This window comes from Scylla paramamosain, chromosome 9 (genome assembly GCF_035594125.1).
Source record: "Scylla paramamosain isolate STU-SP2022 chromosome 9, ASM3559412v1, whole genome shotgun sequence".
Classification (NCBI taxonomy): Eukaryota; Metazoa; Arthropoda; class Malacostraca; order Decapoda; family Portunidae; genus Scylla; species Scylla paramamosain.
Genome location: NC_087159.1, coordinates 387,501 through 415,000, shown reverse-complemented (window position 1 = coordinate 415,000; position 27,500 = coordinate 387,501). Strand labels below are relative to the sequence as shown.

The 27,500-nt window shown below is 45.3% G+C and overlaps 1 protein-coding gene across 3 annotated transcripts in view; it reads right to left on the bottom strand.

Annotated features, from left to right (window-relative positions):
• Nucleotides 1-27,500, bottom strand: part of LOC135103332 (gamma-aminobutyric acid receptor subunit beta-like) — a 277,770-nt gene that overhangs the window by 11,478 nt on the left and 238,792 nt on the right. For all 3 annotated transcript variants that reach the window (XM_064009358.1, XM_064009356.1, XM_064009357.1), the window contains 3 exons: nt 16,501-16,568; nt 11,499-11,644; nt 6,822-6,979 (listed from right to left, as the gene is read on the bottom strand). In XM_064009358.1, coding sequence (XP_063865428.1) covers nt 6,822-6,979; nt 11,499-11,644; nt 16,501-16,548 — 352 coding nt within the window. In that variant the 5' untranslated portion in view covers nt 16,549-16,568. The remainder of the gene's footprint in view (nt 1-6,821; nt 6,980-11,498; nt 11,645-16,500; nt 16,569-27,500) is intronic.

The window sequence follows — 27,500 nt, the reverse complement described above, 5'->3', positions numbered from 1 at the left end:
GCAAGCAGCGAGTGCAGGCGGCGTAGACTTCACGCGTGAAGTGGGCGGTAATCGTACCCTGGCGTGTCATCCATCGCGGCCTGACCTCTCGTGACGGCGCTAAGAAAAGACCGCCGCACTCTGAGCACACTCTCGAGGTTATCAGTCGCTGTATTTGCATAAAACAGGATCCACGCGCACCAAGCTTAGTCCGCAGCACCAGGGCAGCGTAGGGGGCGGTGGGGAAGTGGTTGGTGTTTTCGTGGAATGGCACGAAACTAGAACAACGGCTGGCGGCAAAATCACCACCACAACACCACCACACACTACTATTATTTGTCACTACGAGGAACGAAAAAACACGAACAGTGCTCGACCTTACTTGACGTTTTCAGAATCTTGCTACACACACACACACACACACACACACACACACACACACACACACACACACACACACACACACACACACACATGCCAACGACCACACCATGTTGAATATACCAATTCTCGTCTGATCAGCGAAGTTAAGCAACGATAGGTCTGGTTAGGACCTGGATGGGTGACCGCCCGGCATTAAAACACACACACACACACACACACACACACACACACACACACACACACACACACACACACACACACACACACACACACACACGTCCAATCAACACGTTAGAACATCAAATCCCACATGCAAAAGAGTGCACGGCAAAGCATGAACAAAAGAGGATATGAACATGAATAACGGGAGCAGTCTGGGCGGGGTGGGAGAGGGACGGGGAGCAACCTTTCACCTCCTTTCCACTCCTGAAGCTCTGAGTCGTCCCCGCATTATTTGCATGCACGTACTGTGTGTGTCGTGCTTGCATGTATAGCAGATTGTGAGATAACACTGCGTATGAGAAAGGTGTGTGTGTGTGTGTGTGTGTGTGTGTGTGTGTGTGTGTGTGTGTGTGTGTGTGTGTGTGTGTGTGTGTGTGTGTGTGTGTGTGTGTGTGTGTGTCAGTATGCAGTGGCTAGGTGGATGATAGGTTGATGGTCTAGTGAGTGTGGGTGGGAACAAAATTAAAGGTGCTGGAATGTTAAGCCAACTCAATCACTCCTTTGCTGCCGGTGGTGTCTTCCCAAATTATAGTTTAAATTTGCATCATACTTAAAGAGAAGTTGGAGGCAGGTGGTTAAGGGAACACGTGCTAAGGAATGAGTATCTACTCCTCAGTAGTTCTGCAGCAGCTTCTTCAGAAGAATAAGAGGAGAAGCCATAGTAATCAAATAATCAACTTTTCAGTGCAAAAGGGAAGCAGACCAAGAGCAAAAATCAGTAATCATCTAAACCAAAGATGAAAAAAAAACAGAAAAAACAAGAATTCCAACGGAAGAGCTAATTAAGGACTAAAGTCGCCTTAAAACCCCTCTGTTAAAAGATATGAACTAATCAATCACCGTACGATCTCAACGTCCGCCTCTCCCAGCACGTGTTTGTGAGCTGAGACTCCCCGAAAAAAAAAAATAACCAATTAGGTTCGTTTCATTCCATTCATATTCCTCGTTTTGCCCAGAGCTTCCCGATAAGGAGGGAAATCATCAAGTCTCTTAAGCCGCGAGTTAATCCGTTTGAGCTGTAACTCCTTTTGCGTCTTGTGAGGTTTGTATCTTGTGGTGGGAATTTAATGTGAGGAACTTAGTCATTGGATCTCTCATACTATTTACCGCTGTTGCTATTACTGTTACTACTACTACTACTACTACTACTACTACTACTACTACTACTACTACTACTACTACCTTTTTATATGCTAAGGAATATCGAACAAGGGCACGAAGAATGAAAAAAAAAAAATGAAAAACCACTTAACTTTCCGCTCCCTCCAAAAAAAGTCAAAGGAAGAAAGTGAAAAAGTTGGCCGTTTTAGTTCCGGAGGTGTCGGATATTATTACTTTGCCTACTACTACTACTACTACTATTACTACTACTACTACTACTACTACTACTACTACTACTACTACTACTACTACTGCTACTACTACTACCACCACTACTACTACTGCTGTTCTTTTCTTCCTCCTCTTTCTCTCTTCTTCTTCTTCTTTTTCCTCTTCGTCCTCCTCCTCCTCCTTTTCTTCTTCTTCTTCGTTTCCTCCTTCTCCTCCAACTCCCCCTCCTCCTCATCATCATCATAACCACCACCACCACCACCACCCCCACCACCACCATCAATAGAGCCACTGCACTGTTACATGTTGATGGGAGGAAGGATCACCATGATAGGGAGCCTGAGCGTCCATCACGAGGGGCCTCCAGGGCGAAGACAACGGGTGAGGCTGCGTGGTTGAGGAGATGGAGGTGATAGGGAGCACTGGCGCATTAGGGTTCACGGCGCGGAAAGACGAATCCAGGTTAAGAGAGAGCAGGAGCTTCATACAAGGAGGACAGTTTAAGGTTTTTTGAGGTTACTGGGAGAGACGGAGAGACAGAGACCGCAGGGATGGTTAGCCGTGTTCTCATGAGCGTTTCTCCCGTTGATAATGTAAAAATCTTGTTAATCTGTCACTAGAATCCAGGTTAAGAGAGAGCAAGAGCATCATACAAGGACAGTTATATTTTTTTTGGGGGGGGTTGCTGAGAGAGACGGGGACACAGAGGCCACAGGGATGGTTAGCCGGGTTTTCAAGAGCGTTTCTCCGGTTGATAATGTAGAAATCTTGTTAATCTGTCACTAAAATCCATGTTAAGAGAGCAGGAGCGTCATATAAGAAGAGATTGAGAGATCTGAAGCGCTTTAATCTATCACCACGAAGGCCGTAGGGATATTAATCGGATTCTCAAAGTGTTTCTCTTGATGATAATACAGAAATCTTGTTAATCTGTCACTAGAACCACAAAAAAAAAAATATTAAAACGTACGCAAGGCAAGAAGAGAATAGACGATCTTCATAACCTAAATAGTATCAGGTTGTCAGTGGCGAGTCAATAGCGAGGTTCGAAGCCTTCGACCACTTGCATGATGCCTCTGCTGCACCCAACCAATCACCGCTCTTCAACAACTAACAAGAAATAATCAAGGGACTGATCACATATTAGAAAAAATAAATGTACTACTGGTTGACTAAATGAAGACGAACCCTGAACATGTGCAGAGGAGAAAACTACTAATACGGAGATGCAAATTTTGAATCCCGCAGGAAATTACCATTGTCTTCTGAGTAAAACTTCAGGAAAGACCAATAGATAGTTGCTTGAAGACAATATATCAAGCATTTCTATCATGTATCTATTTTTATTACTGTATACAACTTTTTCAACTATTCTTCTTTTGTAGTAGTAGTAGTAGTAGTAGTAGTAGTAGTAGTAGTATTTGCTGTTCCTTTTCTTCTTCTTCTTCCTCCGAGTTCTTTGATTTATCCAGAAATATCTTACTATATTCATCTTTCTGAACTCACCTTCCTCTTCTTCTTCCTCTGTCTTTTAATACCAACACAATAATTTCACTCCCAGCTTCCCTCTACTGAATCCATCCATCCACCACAGGGCTGGAGGGAGGGAGGGAGGCAGGGATCTACGTGTGGCAACAACTGGCTCACTTAGGAATCAGTCAGAGCCGCAACCTTACATAAGGCGGCCCGACACTTCGTTAGCGGCGGGTAATTACATCAACATACGCGGCGTACGACGTCCCGCGACGAGTGTTGTGAACAGTGGCGAGGTATTGAGCGAGGAGGGAGGCCACCGCGAGAGAGAGAGAGAGAGAGAGAGAGAGAGAGAGAGAGAGAGAGAGAGAGAGAGAGAGAGAGAGAGAGAGAGAGAGAGAGAGAGAGAGAGAGAGAGAGAGAGAGAGAGAGAGAGAGAGAGAGAGAGAGAGAGAGAGAAAAAATGTGTGTGTATGTGTTGAGTGTGGACAGGCAACTGATTAACCTGACATGTCTGTTGAGATGATTCGCCGGAGACTCATTTATACATAGCGGTGTTCAGGAAATGCTTCTCTTTCTATTCCCTTTTGGCGTGGCGGTGGCGGTGGCGGTGACGGAGACGGTGCGCTGCGGTGCGTGGCGCGGAGCTGCATCTGTATTGAGAGCTGGGGCGGGTGGAGTGCAGAGGCTGGTTGCATTGCACTGCTCTGTTCATGACGCCCACCACTCCCACGGTTGAGGCCTAACAGTCAATATGGCGAGGCTGTTTTGAGCCACTCGATAGGGCAAGAGGCTGTGGTAGCGTCCAGGACACGAACCCAGGATCTTGTGCTCTCGAGGACAGTGATGTAACCAATCGAACACCCATCTCCCCCTTCCCACCACCACCACCACCGCTGCTGCTGCTGCTGCTACTGAAGGCCTTCTACGCAGAACAGGCTGGTCAGTCTCTCGTGGCTTATTAAGTGTATGTTCCTGAGCTAAAATAAGGGCTTGACTTTCTAATAGGTGGTATTAAATAGGATCAGATACACATAGGTAAGGCTGTTGTTCTCCGTTCACAGCGAGCCACGAGGTAACAATAAAAAGAGATATTACAGTAAATGGAAACGGAGAAAACTGAAACTGGCAGTCGATGACAACAATCAATCAGTCAGATGCTCACACACTGCATGACGACTAATCCACGTAGTCAGCTGTTTTGATTCTTCTTTTTCTTTTATTAAAATGTCATATTTTTTTAGGGAGCTGAATCGACGGTTTTTATTTATTTTCTTTTTATTATTTTCTGTGATCATGGCCAGACTCCGGAACATGTAAAGAAGAAAAGAAAAAAGTGGACAACCACAAGCCAGTCAGCGGAACCTTAGCCAAGCCTCGTGCAATATAACAAACACCACCTCCATTCAGAATCTCGATTTCCTTCCGGAAGAGAAAACGGTATAGGACCTAAATTTTGCATCATAACTGTGCTGTATTTTTTTTTTCCGGTGTCTATTCCAAGTGTTTCTCTGCTTCAGGTGTCTGGTGTTTATGTCTCTTGTTCCCATATGACCGAGACAGTCACGCAGCATTTAAAACTTGCGTAATAACTGTGCTGTAATTCCCTCTGTGTGTTCCGCGTGTCTCGAGTTCACTGTATATTGTCTCTTTCATATCGTGTTCCGTATGTCTGGAGTTCAAGTACTGCATATTCTGTGTATTCTCTCTTCTATCTTGTATATATGTGTCTCTTGTATACTGACTCTATTCTCTCTCACAGCAAAGAATTCCTGCAAACTGACCGATCATTTTCTGAGCTGCCCACGAACTTCACGCTCCGAGAACCAATCGCTTACGGTTCGCTGCGACCATACGGCAGACTATCCCTCCCCTCCCTCCCTTCCTCCCTGCCTCCCTTGCGTCCCTCCTTCCACTTCTTCGTCTCGCCGTACCCTGTCCTCCCCCGCACTATCTTGTACTCCTCTCCATTGCAGCCTGCCAACCGTCCCTCTCCAGAGTATATTGTTTTACCGGCATGAGTGGACAGGGATGGGACGTGACTGGGGGGTGAACGTGACGAGGTGAAGCATAGAAGGTATAGATAATGACTATGTTGATGATTAAGATGGTGGTGAGGAGAAAATAAGAAAAATAAGAAGAGAACACCGGTTTAAACAAAATACTAGGTAACGTCACGAAAAAAGGAGCTTCCAGTATTGAAACAAAGTAAAAAAAAATGTTGATAATAATAATAATAATAATAATAATAATAATAATAATAATAATAATAATTATTATTATTATTATTATAATAATAATAATAATAATAGTGTTTTTGGAGAAATGATCTGTTATTTTCATCAGTATTTTGAGTCAATGCGAATATGACCAACAACTGTAGTATTTGCTTGTATCTTTACAATGCCGTGAATAAAAAAAAATGTATCTAGCTATCTATTCATCTATCTATATACCTGACTGTCTATCTATCCATCTATCTATCTATCTATCTATCTATTTTATCTATCACCTGTACGTTACTCAGACATCAGTTAACTTAACCTTGAGTGTTTCCTTTGAGTTTTCCGAGAATACCAGAGACGAGAGAGAGAGAGAGAGAGAGAGAGAGAGAGAGAGAGAGAGAGAGAGAGAGAGAGAGAGAGAGAGAGAGAGAGAGACGCACCGCGGATGAGTGTGTGGTGTATCTTGCAAGGCGGCGGCTCACTGCCCTCCCCGACACGCCAAACTTTCTAATATTATATGGCAGCATTTAATATTCCTCACTTCTTCACTTGTCGCCTTGTTTGCTGTTGTTTTCTTATCTTTTCCTCTTCCTGTGTGTGTGTGTGTGTGTGTGTGTGTGTGTGTGTGTGTGTGTGTGTGTGTGTGTGTGTGTGTCTCTCTCTCTCTCTCTCTCTCTCTCTCTCTCTCTCTCTCTCTCTCTCTCTCTCTCTCTCTTATCGTTCAAATTTCCCTCCCTTAACATTCCCTCTTATCTCTCTGCTACGTGATTTCCCGTATCTCCACCTCGTTAATTACATTAGTATCTCAACTCCTGCTTTTCCTCCTCCTCCCTCGCCTTTCCTTCTGCTCCTCTTCCTCCTCCTCCTCCTTCTCCTCTCCTTCCTTTTTTTCCTTTTTACCCATTTCTCTTTTCTCCATCTCCTCATTCCTTTCCTTGTTCTTGTTTCCCTTCTCCTTCTACTTCTCCTCTTCCTCCCACTTCCTCCTCTTCCTCCATCTCCACTCCTCCTTTTCCGTACTTTTCTCGTATCAGCAAATTTTCTCTCACTTTCTTACACGATTATTTTCGGAATAGAGAAACACACACACACACACACACACACACACACACACACACACACACACACACACACACACACACACACACACACACACACATGGACACAGAAAAAGAAGCATTCCTGAAGTTACGGTTTGCAACTTACAACTCTCTATTTCGACGGTGCAGTTCTGGGTGTCGAGTGGGTAGTAGTGGAGGTCCATCATGCAAGCTAGCGTAGTGGTGAAGCGCATGCCGTACGTGATGGAGCCGTCACCGTGCAGCCTCACCATCTTGTTCTTCTCCGTCACGTCGTGCAGGTAACTGGAATGAGGAGAGAGGGTAATTGTATGGTACGTAGAGTTTATATTTTTTTAGTCTCACTTTCTTGTTCCTCTCCGTAACGCCATGCAGGTACCTGAAAGAAAGAGAGAATAACTTAAACGGTAGAGCTACACGACTAATTTCTGTCTCACTATCTTGTTCTTTTCCCTCAAGTAGAGCAGGTAACTGAAAAGAAGAGAGGATGATTTGAACGGTAGAGCTACACGGTTAATTTCTGTCTCACTATCTTGTTCTTTTCCGTCAAGGAGAGCAGGTAACTGAAAGGAAGAGAGGATAACTTTTATGGTAGAGCTACACGATGTTTTTAGTTTCAGTGTCCTGTTTTTCCCCGTCACATTAGTCAAGTAAGTGGAAAGAGGAGAGATGACGTGTATGTTAGAGCTACAGCATCTTATTCGTCGTGTCATGCAAGTAACTGGAAGGAAGAGAGAAGATAGCATTATGTCAGAACTACACGTTGTTTTTTAGGTGTTGTGAAAGGGAGGATTGTCTGTCTTCCCAATTCTTCATCTATCAATTTACCACAATTTATCACTAAGATCCTCATGAAGGCCAAGATGTCTGCTGCTGTTTGTTCTTCCCGAATTCCTTTGTAATCATAGTCTTGAGGGAGGAAGGGAGTAATATGACAGCAGTTGTTCAATACTTTTTTTCTGGGTATGAGATAGAGTCAGCATAATATTACTGTCTTCAGGAATATAGCCTGTTCTCTACTACAAGGCAAATGCTTTCCTTAATTGTTGTTGTTTTTCGTATTTTTTTTTTAACGTGACTGCTTACAACATGCCTATTTTTGCTTCATTTGAGGAGCCTTCGACGATTTACAGAATCCCCCCACCAAAAAAATAAAATGAATAAAAATAAATAAATAAATAAATGAATAAAACAGCAACAGGCAATATAATATCAAATCTACTCCATCCTTCACTCTTTATACTGTCATTGATGTTTTTTGAATCTGTGGTTTAAATCTACATCACATTTCATTTAACTTGAGGGGAATTCATAACTGTCAAGGAATTAAGGAAGGCACGCACGTATTTACTCTGAGAGGAGATAAGAGGGACAGGTAGCAAGGAAGCCATGATATCCAGGTACGGTGGCTGCTTGCCTTTCCCAGAACCCCGACCTCTCTCTCCATCCTCCCGATCAGTCCTCACCCAGACTCAATCAGAAAGTCCAGGTCAACAACCCCACCGCTTCCGTGGTTCCGTGGCTCTCAGCACCGAGCACACACACCACTGTTCAGCATCCCCAAGCTTGGCGGAGCGTGTGGTGCTGGGGGGACGGGGTGGGAGGATGAATATGTATGTCAGGCTAGGTGAGTGGTTTTGTGGGATAACATGGACACGGTGACAGCTTCAGCGAATATCGAGGTAAAAGTAGACCACACAGTCACAAGGGCGCGGCTCGGGATTAGCGGGGTATGGGACGTACAGCCGCTGACCACCAGATGAAGTGACTTGTTGATGGGGTACTTCCCTTAACGCGTGCACACCTGAGTGACCGAGGCAGGTGAGGTGAGGGGCCCGCGGCTGGGGAGGACCGGAGGACTAGAGGACCACCTTCACCACGACCTAAATGTCAAGGGTGTGTCAGGCGCGTCAGCCGAGTGTCAGGCGGGACGGGCGCGCGTCACACCGATGGACGGGTGTCACGGTGCCCCGCTTCCTGTCCGGCGCACGTTACGCCTGTTAACGTGTACTGTCCTGATAAGACTCTTGATGACCCATGACTCTCTCTCTCTCTCTCTCTCTCTCTCTCTCTCTCTCTCTCTCTCTCTCTCGCACTCTAGAATCATGTCAGTGTGATGCAACGTAGTGATGAGGAGGGAGGGAGGGACGAAGGAGGGACTGGGAGGAGGAGGCAGCTGTGATCCAAGAGGGTAGTAGTGGTGGTGGTGGTAGTGGTGGTGGTGGTAGTGGTGGTGGTGGTGGTGGTGGTGGCAGGAGAGGCCAATGCACTCGAGGCCAAGGTCAAGACGCTCCAGTGAGTTCGGCCCTCAATATCGCCACAGAAGTCATGGCATTGACTCTCTGAAGGGAGGAAGCTCAGAGGGACGCAGGACTGTCATCACTGCAGCGTCAAGAGAGGAGGGTTCTGTTTGAGTCACCCATGCACTGAATCTCTGAAGGGAGGAAAATTCTATGGGATGCAGGCCTGCCATCACTGTAGCTGCGAGAGGGAAGAATTTTCTTTAAGTCACCCATACAATCGTTTTCTTTATAAGTGAGTGTTAAAGTTAAGGCGCAATGGTATATAAAACTAAAAATTGCAATAATGAACGTGACGGAAGGGAAAATGTGAGCGCGCAGATACACACACGTATACGTAAACACACACACGCACACACACACACAGGTACATACGCACAAGAGAAACTGGTAGCTATTCTTAATTAGTCTTACTTGCTTTATTACGTCAAGGACAAATAGATAGATGGAGAGACAGAAAGGCAGATACATCAATATCTGGAGAACTGAGAATAAGACAGACATACAGAAATGGACAGAAACAGACAGACATGAAACATTACCAGAGAGAGAGAGAGAGAGAGAGAGAGAGAGAGAGAGAGAGGAGAGAGAGAGAGAGAGAGAGAAGAGAGAGAGAGAGAGACGAGAGAGAGAGAGAGGAGAGAGAGAGAGAGAGAGAGAGAGAGAGAGAGAGTAGCTCTTTGGCACCTCAGACACACGCTCTGAGTAACTAACATCCGTTTTTACTCTCCTACTTTCCCTCCTCCTCCTCCTCCTCCTCCGCTTCCTCCCCCACCACCACCACCACCATTACTATCTATCCTCCCACCTCCATCCCCATCTCTTCCCTTCCTTGGGTCTGTTGCTCTCCAGCGTCAAATGAGAAACGCAAGGTTAATGGAATCACCGCGCGGGGGTAAGGGATGTTGGTAGGAGGGTGGGGGTGGTGGTAAAGGGGAGAGTCTGGGTAGGAAGGAGGCATGATAAGGGTACAGGGCGGGAGGAGAATGGCAGGGGGTTGAGTGTGGGTAGGGGAGGACACAGGGAGGGGAATACGTCAAAGGAGGGGCCAGTATGATGAAGGAGAGGCAAAGGGGGCGTTGGCGCAGGACTAAGAAATACGCTTGGTTTCTAAACGCAACAGAGGAAAGGAAGACAAGTTGTTTTTGCTTTCTGTTTCATGTTCCTATTCTTTATGTCTCTCTGTTGTCCCTCAGTTGTTATATCTCCGTGTGTGTTGCTTCACACTTCTGTATCACTGTGTTGTCTTTTTCTCTGTTGCTATCTCTTCTGTTGTCACGTTCCTGTTTTTATGGCTCTGTTGTTACCTCATTTCTGTCACCGTTACCGCTTCAACGTTGCCGTGTACCTGTTGGTTCCCACTGTCGTCGCCTCCTTGTCATCCAACTGTTGTCATTCCTCCGTTATCACCCTCCCTTTTGGCGTCCTTCTCTTCTTGCTCCATGTTTTCACTCTCCTATTGCCATTCGCCTGTTTCCGTGCCGTTTTCGCCTCCCTGTTGCCGCCACCGAGTGTCATAAAATATTCAGATTTAAACCCGTGAAAATAAACAATGTACGCTCGAAAAGATTATTACATTTTTTCCCTCAGATCTTTAATGCTTCAACACAGTGCTTTAAAATTAAGATTATGTAAAAGGAAAATGTTGATACGTATTATACGCGCTTGGAGGTTATTACAATTTTTGCTATAGCCGCTTAATGCTGGAAAAATAAAAAAAAAAGTTGGGCGATGTAATAAAAACTCTTATTCATAGAAGTATTTTTTTTTCTTTTGTGATATATTTGGTGATTATTATAATTTGTTTTTAAGTAAATGAAAAAAAAAAAAGACAAATTAAAGCACAGGACTAAGATCTGTCAGTCTGGGAATCGGGAACGAAGAGGACGAAGATAAATGCAGTGCAAGAAAATACCAATACATTAATATACTGACACCAATATGTCAATGTTCTAATTATGAGAAAGCAGTGTGTGTGTGTGTGTATCTGTGTGTGTGTGTGTGTGTGTGTGTGTGTGTGTGTGTGTGTGTGTGTGTGTGTGTGTGTGTGTGTGTGTGTGTGTGTGTGTGTGTGCGTAGGAGCGTGTGCGTGTGTGTGTGTGTGTAGATTGCACCTTCCCAGAGATGACGTGAGCCTCCGTCCCTCACCTACAGATGAGAAAGACAATGCTCAGTAAAAACAAGGAAAAAAAAACAACACATAATACGAAAATAACTCTTCATTCTAATTTATCGTCTAATTCTGGATAATTCTTTTGGCTTCACTCTTGATGGGCTGGTACTTTCAATGAGGCCTTTTTCTGCCTTTACGTAACCCTTGACCAGTGTCCCTCTTACATAAAAACTCGACCGCAGCAGCACAAACAGACTCAGGAACACACACAACTGCATAGGAAGCTTAGAGGAACCCAATAAAGCCCCTTCAGTAGCCTGGCAGTATCTATCATGCCCACTTACAACATCAGGCAGCCTAGCATCCCGTCAGGCAGCCGCAGTTCACTCACCTGCTTTTGTCATTGGCGAAGAAAGTGTCGGGGACCCAAATTTTCTCGGCGAAGTCCCCGGGCAGGGTGAGGAGCTCGTCGCTGGAGCTGAAGGCGAGCCGCTCGTCCTTCCAGTACTGGTTGAGGTACATGGTGATGGTGTAGTCCTGCCGGGGAGGGAGCGACGCAAGTTAGCTGACAGGAAGATTATGAGGAAGATCTGAAGTAGTGATGATGAAATACTGACATGATGTAAAATATTAACCCATAACACTACTACGCTACCCTTTCTGTAGTAGTAGTAGTAAGAGGAGGAGGAGGAGGAGGAGGAGGAGGAGTTATTGTTGCTCTTGCTGTTATTGAAATGGCATAATAACAGCACCAGCAGCAGTATCAGCAGCAGCAGCACACAGCACGCAAGAGTCACGCGTCGCCTTAGCACAAAAACATTCTCGCCTTTCTCAGACACGCTCCACAAAGCCGCTGGGGACGCACGAGCCGAGCCCCACCCCGACACGACTTTGCTCTCCCCGAGCCACGCAGGAGAGAGGGAGAGAAAGATTTTAGAATGGAAAGTGTCCTAGAAAAAAAAATAAATAATCTTACGTCTTTTTATAATAAGTCTTTTTATAATTCACTGTGGATAACTGTGATTTAAAGTTCTTAATTTCTCATGGGGATGAAAAAATAATCTGTTTTTCACTGATTTCACGTTAATGGCCATCAATAACAAAAAAAAAAAAAAAAAAAAAAAATCACGGAACTTTAAGAATTAGAAAAAGAAAAAAAAAACTGCAGATTTCTGCCAGTAATATTAAATGGGATGCAGGTTGACACACGTAATGTTAAACGGGAAGTAACACAACTCAGCCTTCAGCCCGGCAACTCGTTGCCATCACTCAGCATTACGCAAGACGCCCCTCATTGCCTCCCTCAGGTGCGCGCCGCCAGGTGAACATCCCCGGCCGCCGCCAGCGTGCCAAAAAAGAAGTGGGTGGCGTTTAAATAATTTTCCGTCAGTCTGGATGGTGGCGCTGTCACACTAATAACTTAATTAACACACGCTATATTTGGACGGCGTAATAATTTAATGGTTAAACAGTGTCTCCTCAGCCTCCTTAGTTACGATGCGCGTCTTTCAGCCCGGAGGTTCAGGTGTGTCTGCTTCCCTCCTGTGAGTCACCGCGGCCTTGCTCCCCTCACCAGATAGAGACGGTGTTACTGAAGCCTGTATTTTCAGAGGCAACAGACGAGATTAGTCGGGTTCTCATGAATGTTTTTTTTTTCTACTTGATGGCGCAGAATTCTCGTTAAGCTATCAGCAGAATCATCAAAACACTCTTGGCAGCTAATAACTTCCATCAGAGCACTTGAAGGTGGTGGAGATAAGGCGGCCAGACCTTTGAGAGTGCGTCGCGCGTGCCGCCTGTGTCAGTGGTGGTGCTGACTGCCGCATCTGTCAGTGAGGTGCGTCTTTTGGTGTTTATACTTTTGCTGACATTAGTATATACGTGTTACTTTTGTGAGAGGACGGCGGTTAAATGGCCTGTTTATTTGTTTATTTACTTATTCATTTAATGTAGTCATTGATCAGCTTTCCTTTTACACTAAGAAAAGTAGAGACAACATTAAAATAGGGATTACGGCATATTACTTTTATGGAAGGACGGCAGTTGAATGGCCTAGTTATCTATTCACTTATTTGTCGCCCTTGATCAGCCATCCTTACACGCCCCCACTTACATATCACAAAAATACAGCAGGGTCACTATGCTCCTCTACAATCCCTGCACAAACCCACCAACACACCAGCCCACCACACAGCGCCGCCCAGCACCTCTCCGCTCAGGCTGGTTGGCAAAGATTGGAAAAATCCTCGAAATTAGTGCCTTCATCCCGCAGTCAGTTTCCACCACTACTCCACTTTACGGGTGTGTTGCGCGGCGTTACTCTGTCACGCGACGGGTTTAAAAGGGTTCCCCACGGGTATTCATGCGTCTTTCTATCAAAACCTGCCACTCGTGTGTAACTCTAGCGACTCACTCATTCACTTGCCTCGCCGTGACGTTTTCTCTGCTTCTCCTGTCTCGACTGTGTGTAGATTATACTCGTAACTGTGCTGGAGTGGTTATATGGGTCTCTGTTTTTGTTTTCTGTCTGTCTGTCTGTCTGTCTCTCTGGATGGATGGATGGATGAATGAATGAATGGATGTCTGATTGTCTTCCTGCCTACCTTTCTGTTTATTTCTCTGTCCTATGTCTGTCATAGTGACCACCCCATCACCGTCACCACCACCACCACGACCTATACCACCAGCACCACTTCTTGGAACTCCTTATCATATCTTATTAAACATCAGTACTTCCGGCCACAACACTGAAAAAAATACAGCAGGCATGCACACACACACACACACACACACACACACACACACACACACACACACACACACACACACACACACACACACACACACATCAACACATATAAGTATTGTGGGATAGAGCAATGTGATTCTCTCTCTCTCTCTCTCTCTCTCTCTCTCTCTCTCTCTCTCTCTCTCTCTCTCTCTCTCTCTCCTCTCTCTCTCTCTCTCTCTCTATCAGTAGGAGCGGCGTGTGTGAACGTGTATACGCACGCGCCTGAGCGTGGAAACGTTATCGAAGTTTTCATTAACGGATAAATTTCCGTCTTCCTCTACCTCTCCCTCCTCTTCTTCCTCCTCTCGTTGTCCGCAGGTAGGAGGGGAGGAGGAGGAAGAAGAGGAGGAGCAGGAAAATGTGGTTAGAGAGGGAGACATCAAATAGGGAGAGTGTAAGAGGGGATGGAGAGGGATGGAGGCAGCGGAGGAAGGAAAGGAAGGAATGCCGTGAAGAGTCAGGAACGTAGGGACGCGGCACCAGACTGGAGAGTTAAGGGGAAGAGGTGAGGAGCGGGTGTTGCCTCTACTGCTACACCTCTATGCCCATTGAGGTTACAGTTGTGGGCCTTAATGCAGAGTACCTACGTGAGTTACTTGTCTACCTGGCTTACGATAACATAAACGCTGAAAAAAAACAGGAGCCATTCCCCAAACAGTAGTCAAAAAGGAACATCAAAATTATGAGAAATGTCTTGAAACCTCCATTCTGAAAGAGTTCTAGCCATAGGTAAGGGGAATTACAGAAACAGTCAGTACGTTACAATGAAATGCTGGTACGAGTGTTGTTAGGGGATGTGTGACTGGGCCAAACAGACAAACCTACTAGATAAACCGTGTGGAGGTTGGGCAGCAGCTTGCATGAGTAACACACGGAATACACGAGTTCCCTGGACAAAGGAGAGAAAAGCCACTAGACTGGTAGAGATTATAAACAAAGGGTGAAATAAGGGGCAACTGATGAATTGAAGTCTGTATCAGTGACCAGTGCTGCGTGTAAACTTGGAGAATGCTAAAAAAAAAAAAAAAGTATCGTAACTTCAAATAAAAAGAACATTTCATCGAGACAACATTTAATTAGAGAGAAAAAAAAATATTGTTACGCATTAAATTCCAGCCTGGTATATAGATTAAACCAATTCAATGAACATCCACAAAAGGGAGGCGCCCGCGGCACAGGACTGGGAAGGAAGGGGACGAGTACAAAGCCTCGGACACTATGCTGCGGCCAAGCTGTCTTTCGGAGGACTGGTCAAGGGATGCTCGGCAGGTCTTGAAATGAACACTAACTTGTCTGGTAAGAAAAAAATATATATTGATGAATTTAATGATACCGGAACATCTGATAGAAAAAAGAAATTAGTTATAAAGTTTGCTCATAAAGGGTTACAAATGGAGTGTTCTTTTGTGTATGGATAGAAATTAAGGATAGATATAGGTAGGTATATCTTATACAGGGATGGCCACGTGTAGGCCTGCCGGCTTTTTGCAGCTTCCCCTTACGTTCCTATGTCCTTGTGGCAGTTTTAGTTCCTGTTGTCGCTCTACGTTCAATGTATGCAAGATGGAGAAAAAACAAAGGCCTCGAACTCAAATTACAAATACTAAATGTTTTACGGAATTACAGAAAGTCTTGTATTAGATGCTGAGCCGCTTTCGGAAAATGGGCTTTGGTGCTACAAAATGTCACGTCCTGAAATAGACTATAGGAAGTGAAGAAGGAGAATTAGTAAATAGAGGAAGGGGAAGCTACCGGGATCACTGGTAAGGCTTAAGTCCGTGCAGTGCTGGGAACGTGTTTTCTTATTAAGGGGAAGAGGCGAAGATGCTCATGTAATTCAAAGACGCAGCAGGTGTGGAGAGATGAAGAATGTGAGGTGATTTGAGATTAAATAACGTAAATGCCGAGATGTGGAGAGGTGAAATTAAATTAGAATATGAGTGAAAGTGGGACCGTTACAAACTAAAATTTCACCAGATGTAAATAAGACGCTTCGTGAACAGAGACGGGAAAAGTTAAAATGATTTACAGTGTAGGGAGAGAGAGAGAGAGAGAGAGAGAGAGAGAGAGAGAGAGAGAGAGAGAGAGAGAGAGGAGAGAGAGAGAGAGAGAGGAGAGAGAGAGAGGAGAGAGAGAGAGAGAGAGAGAGAGAGAGAGGAGAGAGAGAGAGAGAGAGAGAGAGAGAGAGAGAAGAGAGAGAGAGAGAGAGAGAGAGAAAAGAGAGAGAGAAATATATTAAAGTAATCCTGTCCAGATGAATGAAAAACAAAGGCCAAAAACTTATGACCAAAAAAAAAAAAAAAAGGTAATGAAAGGACAATGAATGAACACGAAGGCATGAAGGAAAGAAACATAAAAGAAGGTGATGCGGCAACACTTCCTGGAATGACTGGACTATGGTCGAGGTGCGATCTTAGAACAACTATGAGTGTTGAACTAAGGACACAACAACGAAAATGTGGAGACAGGATAAGCACGTATTTAACTCAAATCCTGTATACTAAAACTAAACACAGAAACACACACACACACACACACACACACACACACACACACACACACACACACACACACACACACACACACAGACGAGGCCACCTACCATGTTCACTTCTGAGATGGAGTCGAAAGAGGCGATGGTGATGTCCATGCCGATGTAGCAAGGCTCACCTGCGTGGAGGAAAGGAGGTCATTAGCACACCTGGGCCAAAAGGAAGGTAGGCACGCACTGGAGGATTACCCTTCTGTTAACACTGTAGTCAAATACGTTCCTAATACTGTAAAAAAAGTACATATTTCGATTGTTTTATGTGAGAAGGGACTCTGGCCAAGGACAACAGAGATGGCTGAAGAAAAGGCGAAGGTGTCAGTCCCCCAAAGAGTGCAGTCAAAAGGGTTATCCAATATGTTAAGAAGGTGAAACTTGGTACTACTATTATATTCAGCGTCTAGAATTCCAATGCAAGGCAAAGAGTTCCTTCAACCTTTCCTATTTACTTCCTCTTGTTCAACAGCCACCCTCCAAACATTGCACTGCCCGGCCACTGGAAAATCTGTTGACCCCTTTTTCTTTTTTGTAGACTTTCGCTTAGATTTTCCAGTGTTTTCCAGGGCTGTGAATTGCTGCATATTGGACCTAAATGGCAAACAAATGCTATCTGCACTACCAGTTAATTTCGCCTCATAGCTTGCTTGTTAACAGGCAATTAAATAATAATTAGGCATGTGTGTTTTATGGCTGTTACAAATGGATGTTCTCTGCTGGGAATCATAATAATGTCTCTATTTTAGGAATTAGAATAGATTTTCAAAGCGAACGCGATAGACTCTTTCACTGCTAGATAATATTTTTCTCCATCAACACCAACAATATTTAAAACCATATGCATGAAACTATTGCTTCATTAATTTTATTTATTTATTTATTTATTTTTATTTTTATTTTTTTTTGCCTCAGAAAAGACAAAATGAGCCTCCTATTTTCCTTCCTCTCTCTGTGTGTATGCAAACAATTGTCCTTTGCAGTAGTCTGAATGTAAACAAAGAATAGGCAGAGCAGTAAAAACAGGTGTAAAATTCACGGCAGGCAGCGACACGTGGACCAAGGGGGTCATTCAACACTTTATCTGTGGTCTGTATTACTAGGAATCTCTACTCTCTCTCTCTCTCTCTCTCTCTCTCTCTCTCTCTCTCTCTCTCTCTCTCTCTCTCTCCTCTCTCTCTCTCTCTCTCTCTCTCTCTCTCTCTCTCTGTAAATACACTTTCCCACACACTTCCCGGGTATCACTTGACTTTCACTCTCCTTAAAAGTTTCGTAAAGGGAACACACACACACACACACACACACACACACACACACACACACACCTAACTAATCGAGTCTTTCTTCCATACTAACATTACTATTTAAACTTTTGTCATTAGCTTCTGTGTCATCCATTCTCTTTGCGTCTCTTGTCTGTAGTGTGGCTGAGAGAGATGGGTGTCGTGTGGCTAAGAGTGGCTGTGGTGTGGCTGGGAAGTGGCTGGGAGATGTTTGTCGTGAGGCTCAGGAACGCATCTCTGGCTGACAGGTGGTGTGGATGGGAGAGATGAGTGAAGGGTGGCTGTGGTGTGGTTGAGAGAGGTGGCTGTAGTGTGGCTGAGATGTATCTGTAGTGTGGCTGAGAGGTGGTGTGGCTGGGAGGTGGCTGGGCGTGACTGGTATGGTAACCTGGCCTCACAGATCAATACGGAGCGCTGCAGCTTGGAGGCGCAATCTTATTAAAGCGATGAAGGTTGTCATTAGAGCAGCCAGCACTACAGTATATCTGGGAGGTGACGAGCGGGCCTGAGTAGCAGTGATGTGATATGGTAAGGTAATGACGCTCCAGGCACGTGCCTAGCGGGAGAGGAGAAAGACAAGCATCCTCCCGCGACGCGTGTTTACATGGTACTGAGTGCGAGGTGGACTCCGTAGCCTTGAAATGTGCTGGTTTAGTCAACTCCCCCGTACTTTTAAAACTGTATCTTGTTTCTTTTATGGCTTGTGTGTCCACGTCATCACATTTCAACATTGATTAGTAGGGGAGGATAGAGGTAAACAGATTTTTCTCCTCGAGGCTTTTAAGAACGTAAGTCAAATCGATTCTTAACACTTTTTAAAAACTACATTTTGATCTTTTATAGCTATGTGTGTACGCTATCACATTCCAGCGTTGACTAGAGGAAATAAACTGCGTGGTCGTGTAAAAAAAAATTCTTTCAAGTCTTGTGGAGTGTTGATTCGAGACTCTCAATGCAGTTTTTTTTTTTTATATATATATGTATAGAGGCATGTGTCTATATTATCGCACTGCAGCATCAGAAGGAAAAAGAAATAACAGATTAGCTGCGTACTCGTTGCAATGTGCTTCAGTTCTTCAAGCATCGAAAAGAGAGTGTTAAATCAATTCTAAACACCTCTGAATACATCATCTGATCTTTTCTTGGACTTATACCTTCACGTTACCACACTTAAACATGAACCAAAAGGAAAGCAGCAAGAGACAAGCATAGTGTTCTTGTAAACAGACCTCTCTCTCTCTCTCTCTCTTCTCGCCAGTTCACCAGCCAATATGTCTGACCTTCCAGCGTGGACCTGCGCCCTCCTGACCCACTCAAGGCCGCCTCCCTCCTACACCCCCAACTTGTGCCACCTTGTGCATCCCGTGGACAACCTGCCGGACTCTGCCATACGGAAAGATCTTCTGCTGACAGCCGAGCGTACGATAAAAAAAAAAAAGCATTGGTCTTAAGTCTCATCCAGAGATAAATTATTCCTGTTCCTTCTGCCTCTCCGTCTGTCTGGATATCTGGTTGCCCGGCTAGTTGCTCTCTGTCTGTCTCACTGGCCGGCTGGTTGTTTCAGTCTCCCCCTCTTCTCCTCCCTCCCTCTCTCTCTCTCTCTCTCTCCTCTCTCTCTCTCTCTCTCTCTCTCTCTCTCTCTGGACAAAAGGATGTCTAGAGAAAAGAATCTCAACAAATATTTCATTTTAGCTTTCATCACGAAGAGGACGCTGAGTCTCGCCAGGACTTGTTTGTGCCCTGACTGTTCTCGAGTGTCTTGTGATCGCCGTGGAGAGAGAAAAAAAAAAAAAAAAACACCACAAAGATGGTAATGAACAATGTTCCAGGAAAGAGGTGGGTGGAAAGGCGACTAACTTGGCATCACCCCTTTGAATGGAGCTTTGTGATACGCAGCAATGGGGACACGACTGGAAGCTGGAGGACCATCACCAAAACCAGGATGAAAAAAGACAGGGAAAGACGCTGTGTACAAACTACGAGTAATTCTTCACTGAAACCAATGAAAATGCTTATAGTTAGCGATTATTTTCCTTTATTTCTTTATTTTACAAAAAGAAAACATTTATGCAGAAAAAGGAGAAAATGAGAACTCGACATAACTCTCGACTTAAAAAAAACAGTCCGTAAAGTCACTGGTTCTAAATGTCAGAGTTAAGGGATCGCCGTGAGCTACTCCCGAGCAGGCCAGGGTGGGGACAGCCCGGCGGCGGGGCGGCACCAGTGAGCGGGGGCGCACTGAGGGGAGGGAGGCGCTGTCCTGTCACTCGTGCTGGCTGTCAGGAGTCTCAAGGAGAGTCCGCTACTGCTGCTGTTGTTGTTATTGTTGTTGTTAGTGGTGGTGATGGTGGTGGTGCTGATATAACAACAGCAACAACAACAACACATAACAATGACAAAAAGTAAAGTACCATTACTACTACTACTACTGGTACCACCACTACTACTACTACTACTAGTACTAGTATTACTACTATAACTAACACCATACACTCTCTCTCTCTCTCTCTCTCTCTCTCTGACTTTCTTTGACTTTTTGGGGCGGTTAGTTGAAAGCTTATTATGTTTTTTTTTATAATTTTTTTCCCAGCCCGTGGCCAGTCACCTTGACACACACCCACACGCACACACCCACACCCACACCCACACACACACACACAAGACGCTGATTGACCATTACGTACACACAAAAGACTTTTTTATAGACTATTATGTACACAGGACTCTATACGGACTGCTAAATACACACACGGGATTTTAATTTGGAAGCTCACGAGAAAAAAAGACAAAAAAAGAAAAAAAAAAAACGAAATTCTTCAGTTGAGGACAGTTTCCAGCGAAAAAAAAAAAAGAAGAGGAAGAAGTAGAAAGAAAAGATTGTAGTCAGGAAAGAGAGGACACATGTACAGTAGCGTCTCCAGGGTAAAAAAAAAAAAAAAAAATCAAGAAAAAGAAGAGAGAAAAGAATGTAGCTGGGATAGAGAGGACGAATATAGCGTAGGTAATATTCAAGCTCTTCACACAATGAAAAAGTAAACTTGCGCTCCACGACCCTCTTCAAGAGTAAGGAGGAGGAGGAGGAGGAGGAGGAGGAGGAGGAGGAGGAGGAGGAGGAGGAGGAGGAGGAGGAGGAGGAGGAGGAGGAGGAGGAGGAAGAGGAAGAAGAAGAAGAAATACCAAAACAAAACAACACCAAAAACAAGAACAACAGCAACATCAACAACAACAACAGAAAGAACAAGACCTCAGCATCAGCAAACATTACGCAGCATCACCACACCACAGACTGCACCATAACACAGCATTCTCCGCAGACGTGGTTCAGTTAGGAGGAACACAGAGAAAGACAGACAGACAGACAGGTGAACAAAAGGAGACAGACAAAGACAGACAAGTAACAGACAGACAGAACGACAGAAAAAAATAGACAGACAGACAGACAAAAAGAGATAGACAGATAGGCAGAACAGGTAGGTAAATAAAAAAGACATGAAAGACCCACCCACTCACTCACACGAATCCACCCAATCCACATAACACACATCCACCAGCCTCCTCACTCCTTCCTCGTCCCTCACAAGCAGGCAGTGATTTTTTCGAGGCCTTCCAGACACCCGGAATATTTCAAGGGCGTGGCGTAAATTGGGAGCCGCAAGTCTGGGCGCGCGTGGTCTCGGTGCGGCGAGGGAGGCAAACAAAGGTGCCGCCGCGCCCAGCCTTCACAACAGGTAATTTCCTTCCCGGCGAGGTAGGTAATTGGCTCGGCTGTTTTTGGAGGCCAGCCGATGAGGAGGAAGAGGAGGAAGAGATGGTGGTGGTGGTGGTGGTGGTGGAAGGGAAGAAGGGTGGAGAAGGAAGGGAAGAAAGGGTGGAGGTGCTGTTGGTGATAGTAGTGGTGGTGGTGGTGGTGGAGGAGGAAGGGAAGAAAGGGGATGGAGGAGGGAGGGAAAAGGGAGTGGTGGTGATGGTGGAGGAGGAGGAGGAGGAGGAGGAGGAGGAGGAGGAGGAGGAGGAGGAGGAGGAGGAGGAGGAGGAGGAGGAAGAGGAGGAAGAGACACAAGGACAAGGATGCAAAGATGAGGAGAGATATGAATATTTTCTTTAAACACACACACACGGCATAACAATGAGAAGAAATAACAATGAGGCTATTTTCAGATTACAAAATAAAACTCGAACAGCAGCAGCAGCAACAACAACGACAACAACAACAACAACAACAAGAAACAACAAAATTCGTGACAACATGAACACGAACCGATTCCATTACTTTGCTTTCATAATTCCTTTGTTTCTCGACTTTCCTTTCCTCTCTTCAAGCGCTTTGTTGACCTGATTCCCTCACATCCCTTCATCGCTCTTCCAGTCCCTCCCCGATCCCTTATGCAGATTGAGGAGGAACCAGACGAAATGGTAATCCCCGAGACAGACAGACAAATCGGCAAGTCCTCCGGAGCTTTATCTTAGCGTTGAGGAATGTTCTGAAGCCTTGTCGCACTGGTGGTGGTGGTGATGATAGTGATGATGGTGATGAGTGATAATGATATATTAGTGTAGGCATTTCAGGTCGTTATAAAAAATGATAGATGTATTGTTGCAAGTCTATTTAATAATCAACATGGTTAGACAATAATTTTTCCTACGAGAGGTTTGTAGAGTAGAGAGAGAGAGAGAGAGAGAGAGAGAGAGAGAGAGAGAGAGAGAGAGAGAGAGAGAGAGAGAGAGAGAGAGAGAGAGAGAGAGAGAGAGAGAGAGAGAGAGAGAGAGAGAGAGAGAGAGAGAGAGAGAACCACACAACCACAACGTCCCCAATGAATAGAAATCAATGGAATACTTCAAATTATTCACGGGACCTACGTACTGCTGTGAAGGTCGCCGGGAAGTGCTTTCTTCATACAAACTCGAGGAAGAAACACAGGGATGAAGGATGAAGCCCAGGATACGAAGAGAAAACATAAGTATCATATTTCTCAAAAACTCAACTGAGGAAAAAAAAATCTAACTTCTACTAATCCCAGCGCTCGTTAACTCTGAATTAACCAAAGGGGCAAACAAACTCTCAGGTACTCGAGTGAAAAGTTTTATCTAATCGATGGCCTCACCTACACCATACCTTGCTGTATATGGAGTCACGGGCAACAGTGGAACAGCGTACGTTACTCTTTTCCAGTGTTTAGCGTTTTCTTCCTCAATTCCCTTTCACTATTAGACAATTTCTTTTCACAGTCAATTGCAACGGTATTAGATGATTATTTTGCACCATTGTATTAATTAGCTCTCTAGTCTACAAAGAAGGACAAAATTAATCTCCTATTCTCCCCTTGTCGGTGTGACCTTGTTAAACTATCACTGGAATTAAGAAAACACCTTGAAAACTCCAATACTTTCCTCCCAAACCTCTTTAAAGGCAGTTGAAATTTGGCGCCAAAAAGTTTGAGAATAGTGCCAAAAATCTTGCTGACACCATATGACTCCTGTGTTGCTGTGACTTCAATCTAGTCAATCAATCAATCTCTGTTTATTTGACTGACGTTTGGTGCATGGCTGTAACGCACAGGAAGGTAATAGTGTTGACAGTGTTGACTGAGGCTGTGGCGTGTCAACATGAGCCAACCACGGGGAGGTGATGAAGGCGAAGGCCACGCATCATTTGACGTAAGCCTTCACCTTTACCTTTATGTGGTTAAATGTAGATAGAGGCGACAGGAGAGTGTTTAGTATTACAATAGATGAAGGCTAGGTGGTGTTGTAGAGGCGGGGCTCACCTTGAACATTTAAGTACAATTATAATTCACTTTTTATGCCTTTTTATTTTGAGCATGAAGGAGCAGCAGCTTAAAAGGGTTTCTCCTTCCTATTTTTCGTGCCCTTGAACTGAACCTTTTACGCTTGACAAGAAAAAAAGAGATGTGAAAAATATGAATACTCTTCTAATTGTCACTTTACATAATATACTAAATACTGTACACTATACTACAGCCACTACAGTTTTGTGCCATTGCATACACTGTAGCTGTTCAGGACGTACACACACACACACACACACACACACACACACACACACACACACACACACACACACACACACACACACCCCTGGACGCACAACGCATGCCTGCACCTCATATCAGCGCCGCGTCACTCGCACTATGTTCATTCAAAGCCTGAGAGAGAGACTATTGATTTATGCTCAATTAACAGGCGCGGTGACCACCTTCTCCACGTGGTCACCGGATCGGATCAGGGGCAGCAGAGGCAGTGAGCGGAAAATATAGAAGTTTTCAAGGGACTTTTTCGTTTAAGTTTTCAAGGAATATGACATCAGGTCTGAAATAATCTGATGTTCTGTAATGATCTACGTATGTATCACTGTTATTACTATCATCATCAGCAGTCTCGACATTCTCATCACTTCTCTCTCTCTCTCCCTTTCTTAACTGAGTCTATTCCAGGCCACTCCAGTAAAGCCTCTTGTCTGCATCTAGCCGTCTGTTTACCTTGCCTTCTATTAACACCTTCAATTTGCCTTTCCATTACTCCAGTTGCCCATCTATTACCGGCACTTAATGTGTGCTTTCAATATTTCCTGTTTTTGACTTTAACTGTGTTCGGAATATCATCTTTGGTCTGCTCCTTTATTCCTTTATTCTATTTATTTCTATTCTCGACACAGTGGGAAATGAAGACGGCGAATAATATTAGTAAGTACATCATGTCTTATTTTTCTGCCACACAAGACAGGAATTCGGTGTAGAACAAAGGTAGGGCGTGAGGAAGTGAAGGCGGGAGGAGGCAGGTGTGAGCGGTGGGACCAGACGTGGAGGGGGAAGTGTAGGGGGAGTTGACCTAATGTGTCTGATGGTGGCGGGGATACAGTGTGGGGTTCTGGAGTCAGCTGAGCATAGAAAGAGGTTGGCAACAATCCAAAATCGATCCTAGGTGGCGGGAGAAGAGGAGGAGGAGGAGGAGGAGGAGGAGGAGGAGGAGGAGGAGGAGGAGGAGGAGGAGGAGGAGGAGGAGGAGGAGGAGGCAGTGAAGTGCTGGGGGGAGAGGAGAGGAAGTGACGGCAGGAGAATATAATATTTTCGGCGAGGACACGAGCAGGAGCAAATTACGCAACTCTGGAGGGAAAAAGGCACACCAGCCCTGCGGGACGCCGGGATGACATCAGTGGTCAGAAAAATCCTGACAGAGTAGAGGAGACAAGCCCTCGGGGAGAAGAGGGGAGGGAGGGAAGTAGTAGATGGTGGGAGGGCGTCGCGGAGGAGGAAGAGGAGGAAGGGCGGCAGAAAGGGAGAGCTGGATCAGATAGAAGAGGAGAGGAGAAGTGGGAAGTGAGAAGGTGGGAAGGGTGAAGGAAACTGTGCTGTACTGCTGCTGCCACAAGCCACACGCTACAAGCCCAGAGAGAGAGAGAGAGAGAGAGAGAGAGAGAGAGAGAGAGAGAGAGAGAGAGAGAGAGAGAGAGAGAGAGAGAGAGAGAGAGAGAGAGAGAGAGAGAGAGAGAGAGAGAGAGAGAGAGAGAGAGAGAGAGAGAGAGAGAGAGAGAGAGAGAGAGAGAGAGAGAGAGAGAGAGAGAGAGAGAGAGAGAGAGAGAGAGAGAGAGAGAGAGAGAGAGAGAGAGAGAGAGAGAGAGAGAGAGAGAGAGGACAAAGTCTACACCTTGTCTCTTTCCACAACCTGTCTCCTCCTCATCCTATCTTCCACACTCGGCCTCTCTACGCACTCTGTCTTTCTCCATACCTTGCTTCCCTCCACACTCTGCCAACACACACACACACACACACACACACGTCACCACCGCCGTCAGAATCTACTAAGAATAATCGTTTCAAACATCAGAATAAAGGAAAAAATAATAAAAAAAATTAAAAAAAGCTGCATGCAGAGAGAAGTATTAGTTAGCATGTCGGCTCTCTACTCAGGCTCTCACGGGACTGACGCCTCGCTGGGAAACGCTGCGAGGGGAAATAAAAAAGGGTAAAAAAATAAGTCCATGTCTGAGTGAGGGTAATGCATCCCCAGGCAGCGGAGAAGGGGGGATGGAGGGAGGATGGGAGGGGGGAAGGGAAAGAGGGAGGGAGGGAAAGAGGAAAGGAGGGAGGCGGGACGTGAATGGACTCATGGAGGGGCGCTACTCACCCTTCGGCGAGACGACTCACGACTGACGGGAATATAAAAATGCCTGCAACTCAGAATGTTACTTAGATCCATTGCCGCTTGGAAACTGCTCTCCACTGCTATCGTCACCATTACCACGGTCACTACCGACAGCAGCAACACCATCACTACCATCCCCATCACTGCCATCAACACCGCCGCCACTACTAGGAACATGAACACCACTACTATCATCTCCATTACCACCATCATTACCCCCGCCACTACTAACAACAGCAACACTGATACTGCCCTACCATCACCGGGAACACCACTATCACCACCATCACCACACCAAAGAAACATAACCAAGAAAATAAACATAAGGAAAAGGCTGAAACAAAGCAACAATAAGAGAACAAAAGACGGACAATAATTTTACTCTGACACTTTCATACAAAGCAAAAAGAAGGAGAGAGAAGCAGAATAAGAATAAAACAGATAAGAAGAAAAATGAAAATTACAAAGATAACCGCTATTTTCTCACATACATTATGATGCAGAAACATAAGGAGACCAAATCTTATAGAGCACAAACTTAGGCAAGACTGATCTAATGTGTACGAAGAACGTGGAGGAGGAGGAGGAGGAGGAGGAGGAGGAGGAGGAGGAGGAGGAGGAGGAGGAGGAGGAGAAGGAGGAGGAGGAGGAGGAGGGGGGAATGAAGGTCAGCTGGAGAAGGACTGACAGTGTGTGTGTGTGTGTGTGTGTGTGTGTGTGTGTGTGTGTGTTTACTCCCTTTATCCTTTCTGGCCCCCGGAAAGAATGGCGGTCCCTGCTCCCCGCCCCGTCCCTCTCAAAGTAAATGAAACGTGGAAGCGATGTACCGCAGAGGTTTTTGAAGCACCTCCCTTTCTGTCCGTCCATCTGTTTGTCTATATACACATACAGAGAGAGAGAGAGAGAGAGAGAGAGAGAGAGAGAGAGAGAGAGAGAGAGAGAGAGAGAGAGAGAGAGAGAGAGAGAGAGAGAGAGAGAGAGAGAGAGAGAGAGAGAGAGAGAGAGAGAGAGAGAGAGAGAGAGAGAGAGAGAGAGAGAGAGAGAGAGAGAGAGAGAGAGAGAGAGAGAGAGAGAGAGAGAGAGAGAGAGAATGTTCCTGTCATTTGTCATCCGTCAACACTTGCCTCTGTGAGTGTCAATAGCTCCTGAGACTCCGGCAAACTTTTGACTTGCTTCGCCACCACCCAGCTGCTCCCTCTACCCCCCTTCCCACACTACTACTCTCTCTCTCTCTCTCTCTCTCTCTCTCTCTCTCTCTCTCTCTCTCTCTCTCTCTCTCTCTCTCTCTCCTCCACATCCCCACCTCACTTCTCATCCACTCTACCTGCCTTCCCTCCCTTCCTCCACCTCCCACTTCACTGCCCCTTTTCTTCCTCTTCTCTACCTCTCCTCTTCCCTTCCCTGCATCTCTCTACTCTCATCTCTCCTTTGTGGTGGCATGTTATAGAGGTGGCAATGTATATCGGCTTATGGGTAGCGACTGGCTTCACTCTCGCTTCCTCTGTGAAATACAATACCTTAATTTTGTAATGGTGGTGGGTTGTTTCTAAAGAGGGCGGTTAGATGAATAGATATCGTTGTGAGCAGAAGCTAGACTATATCAACATGGGTACTTTG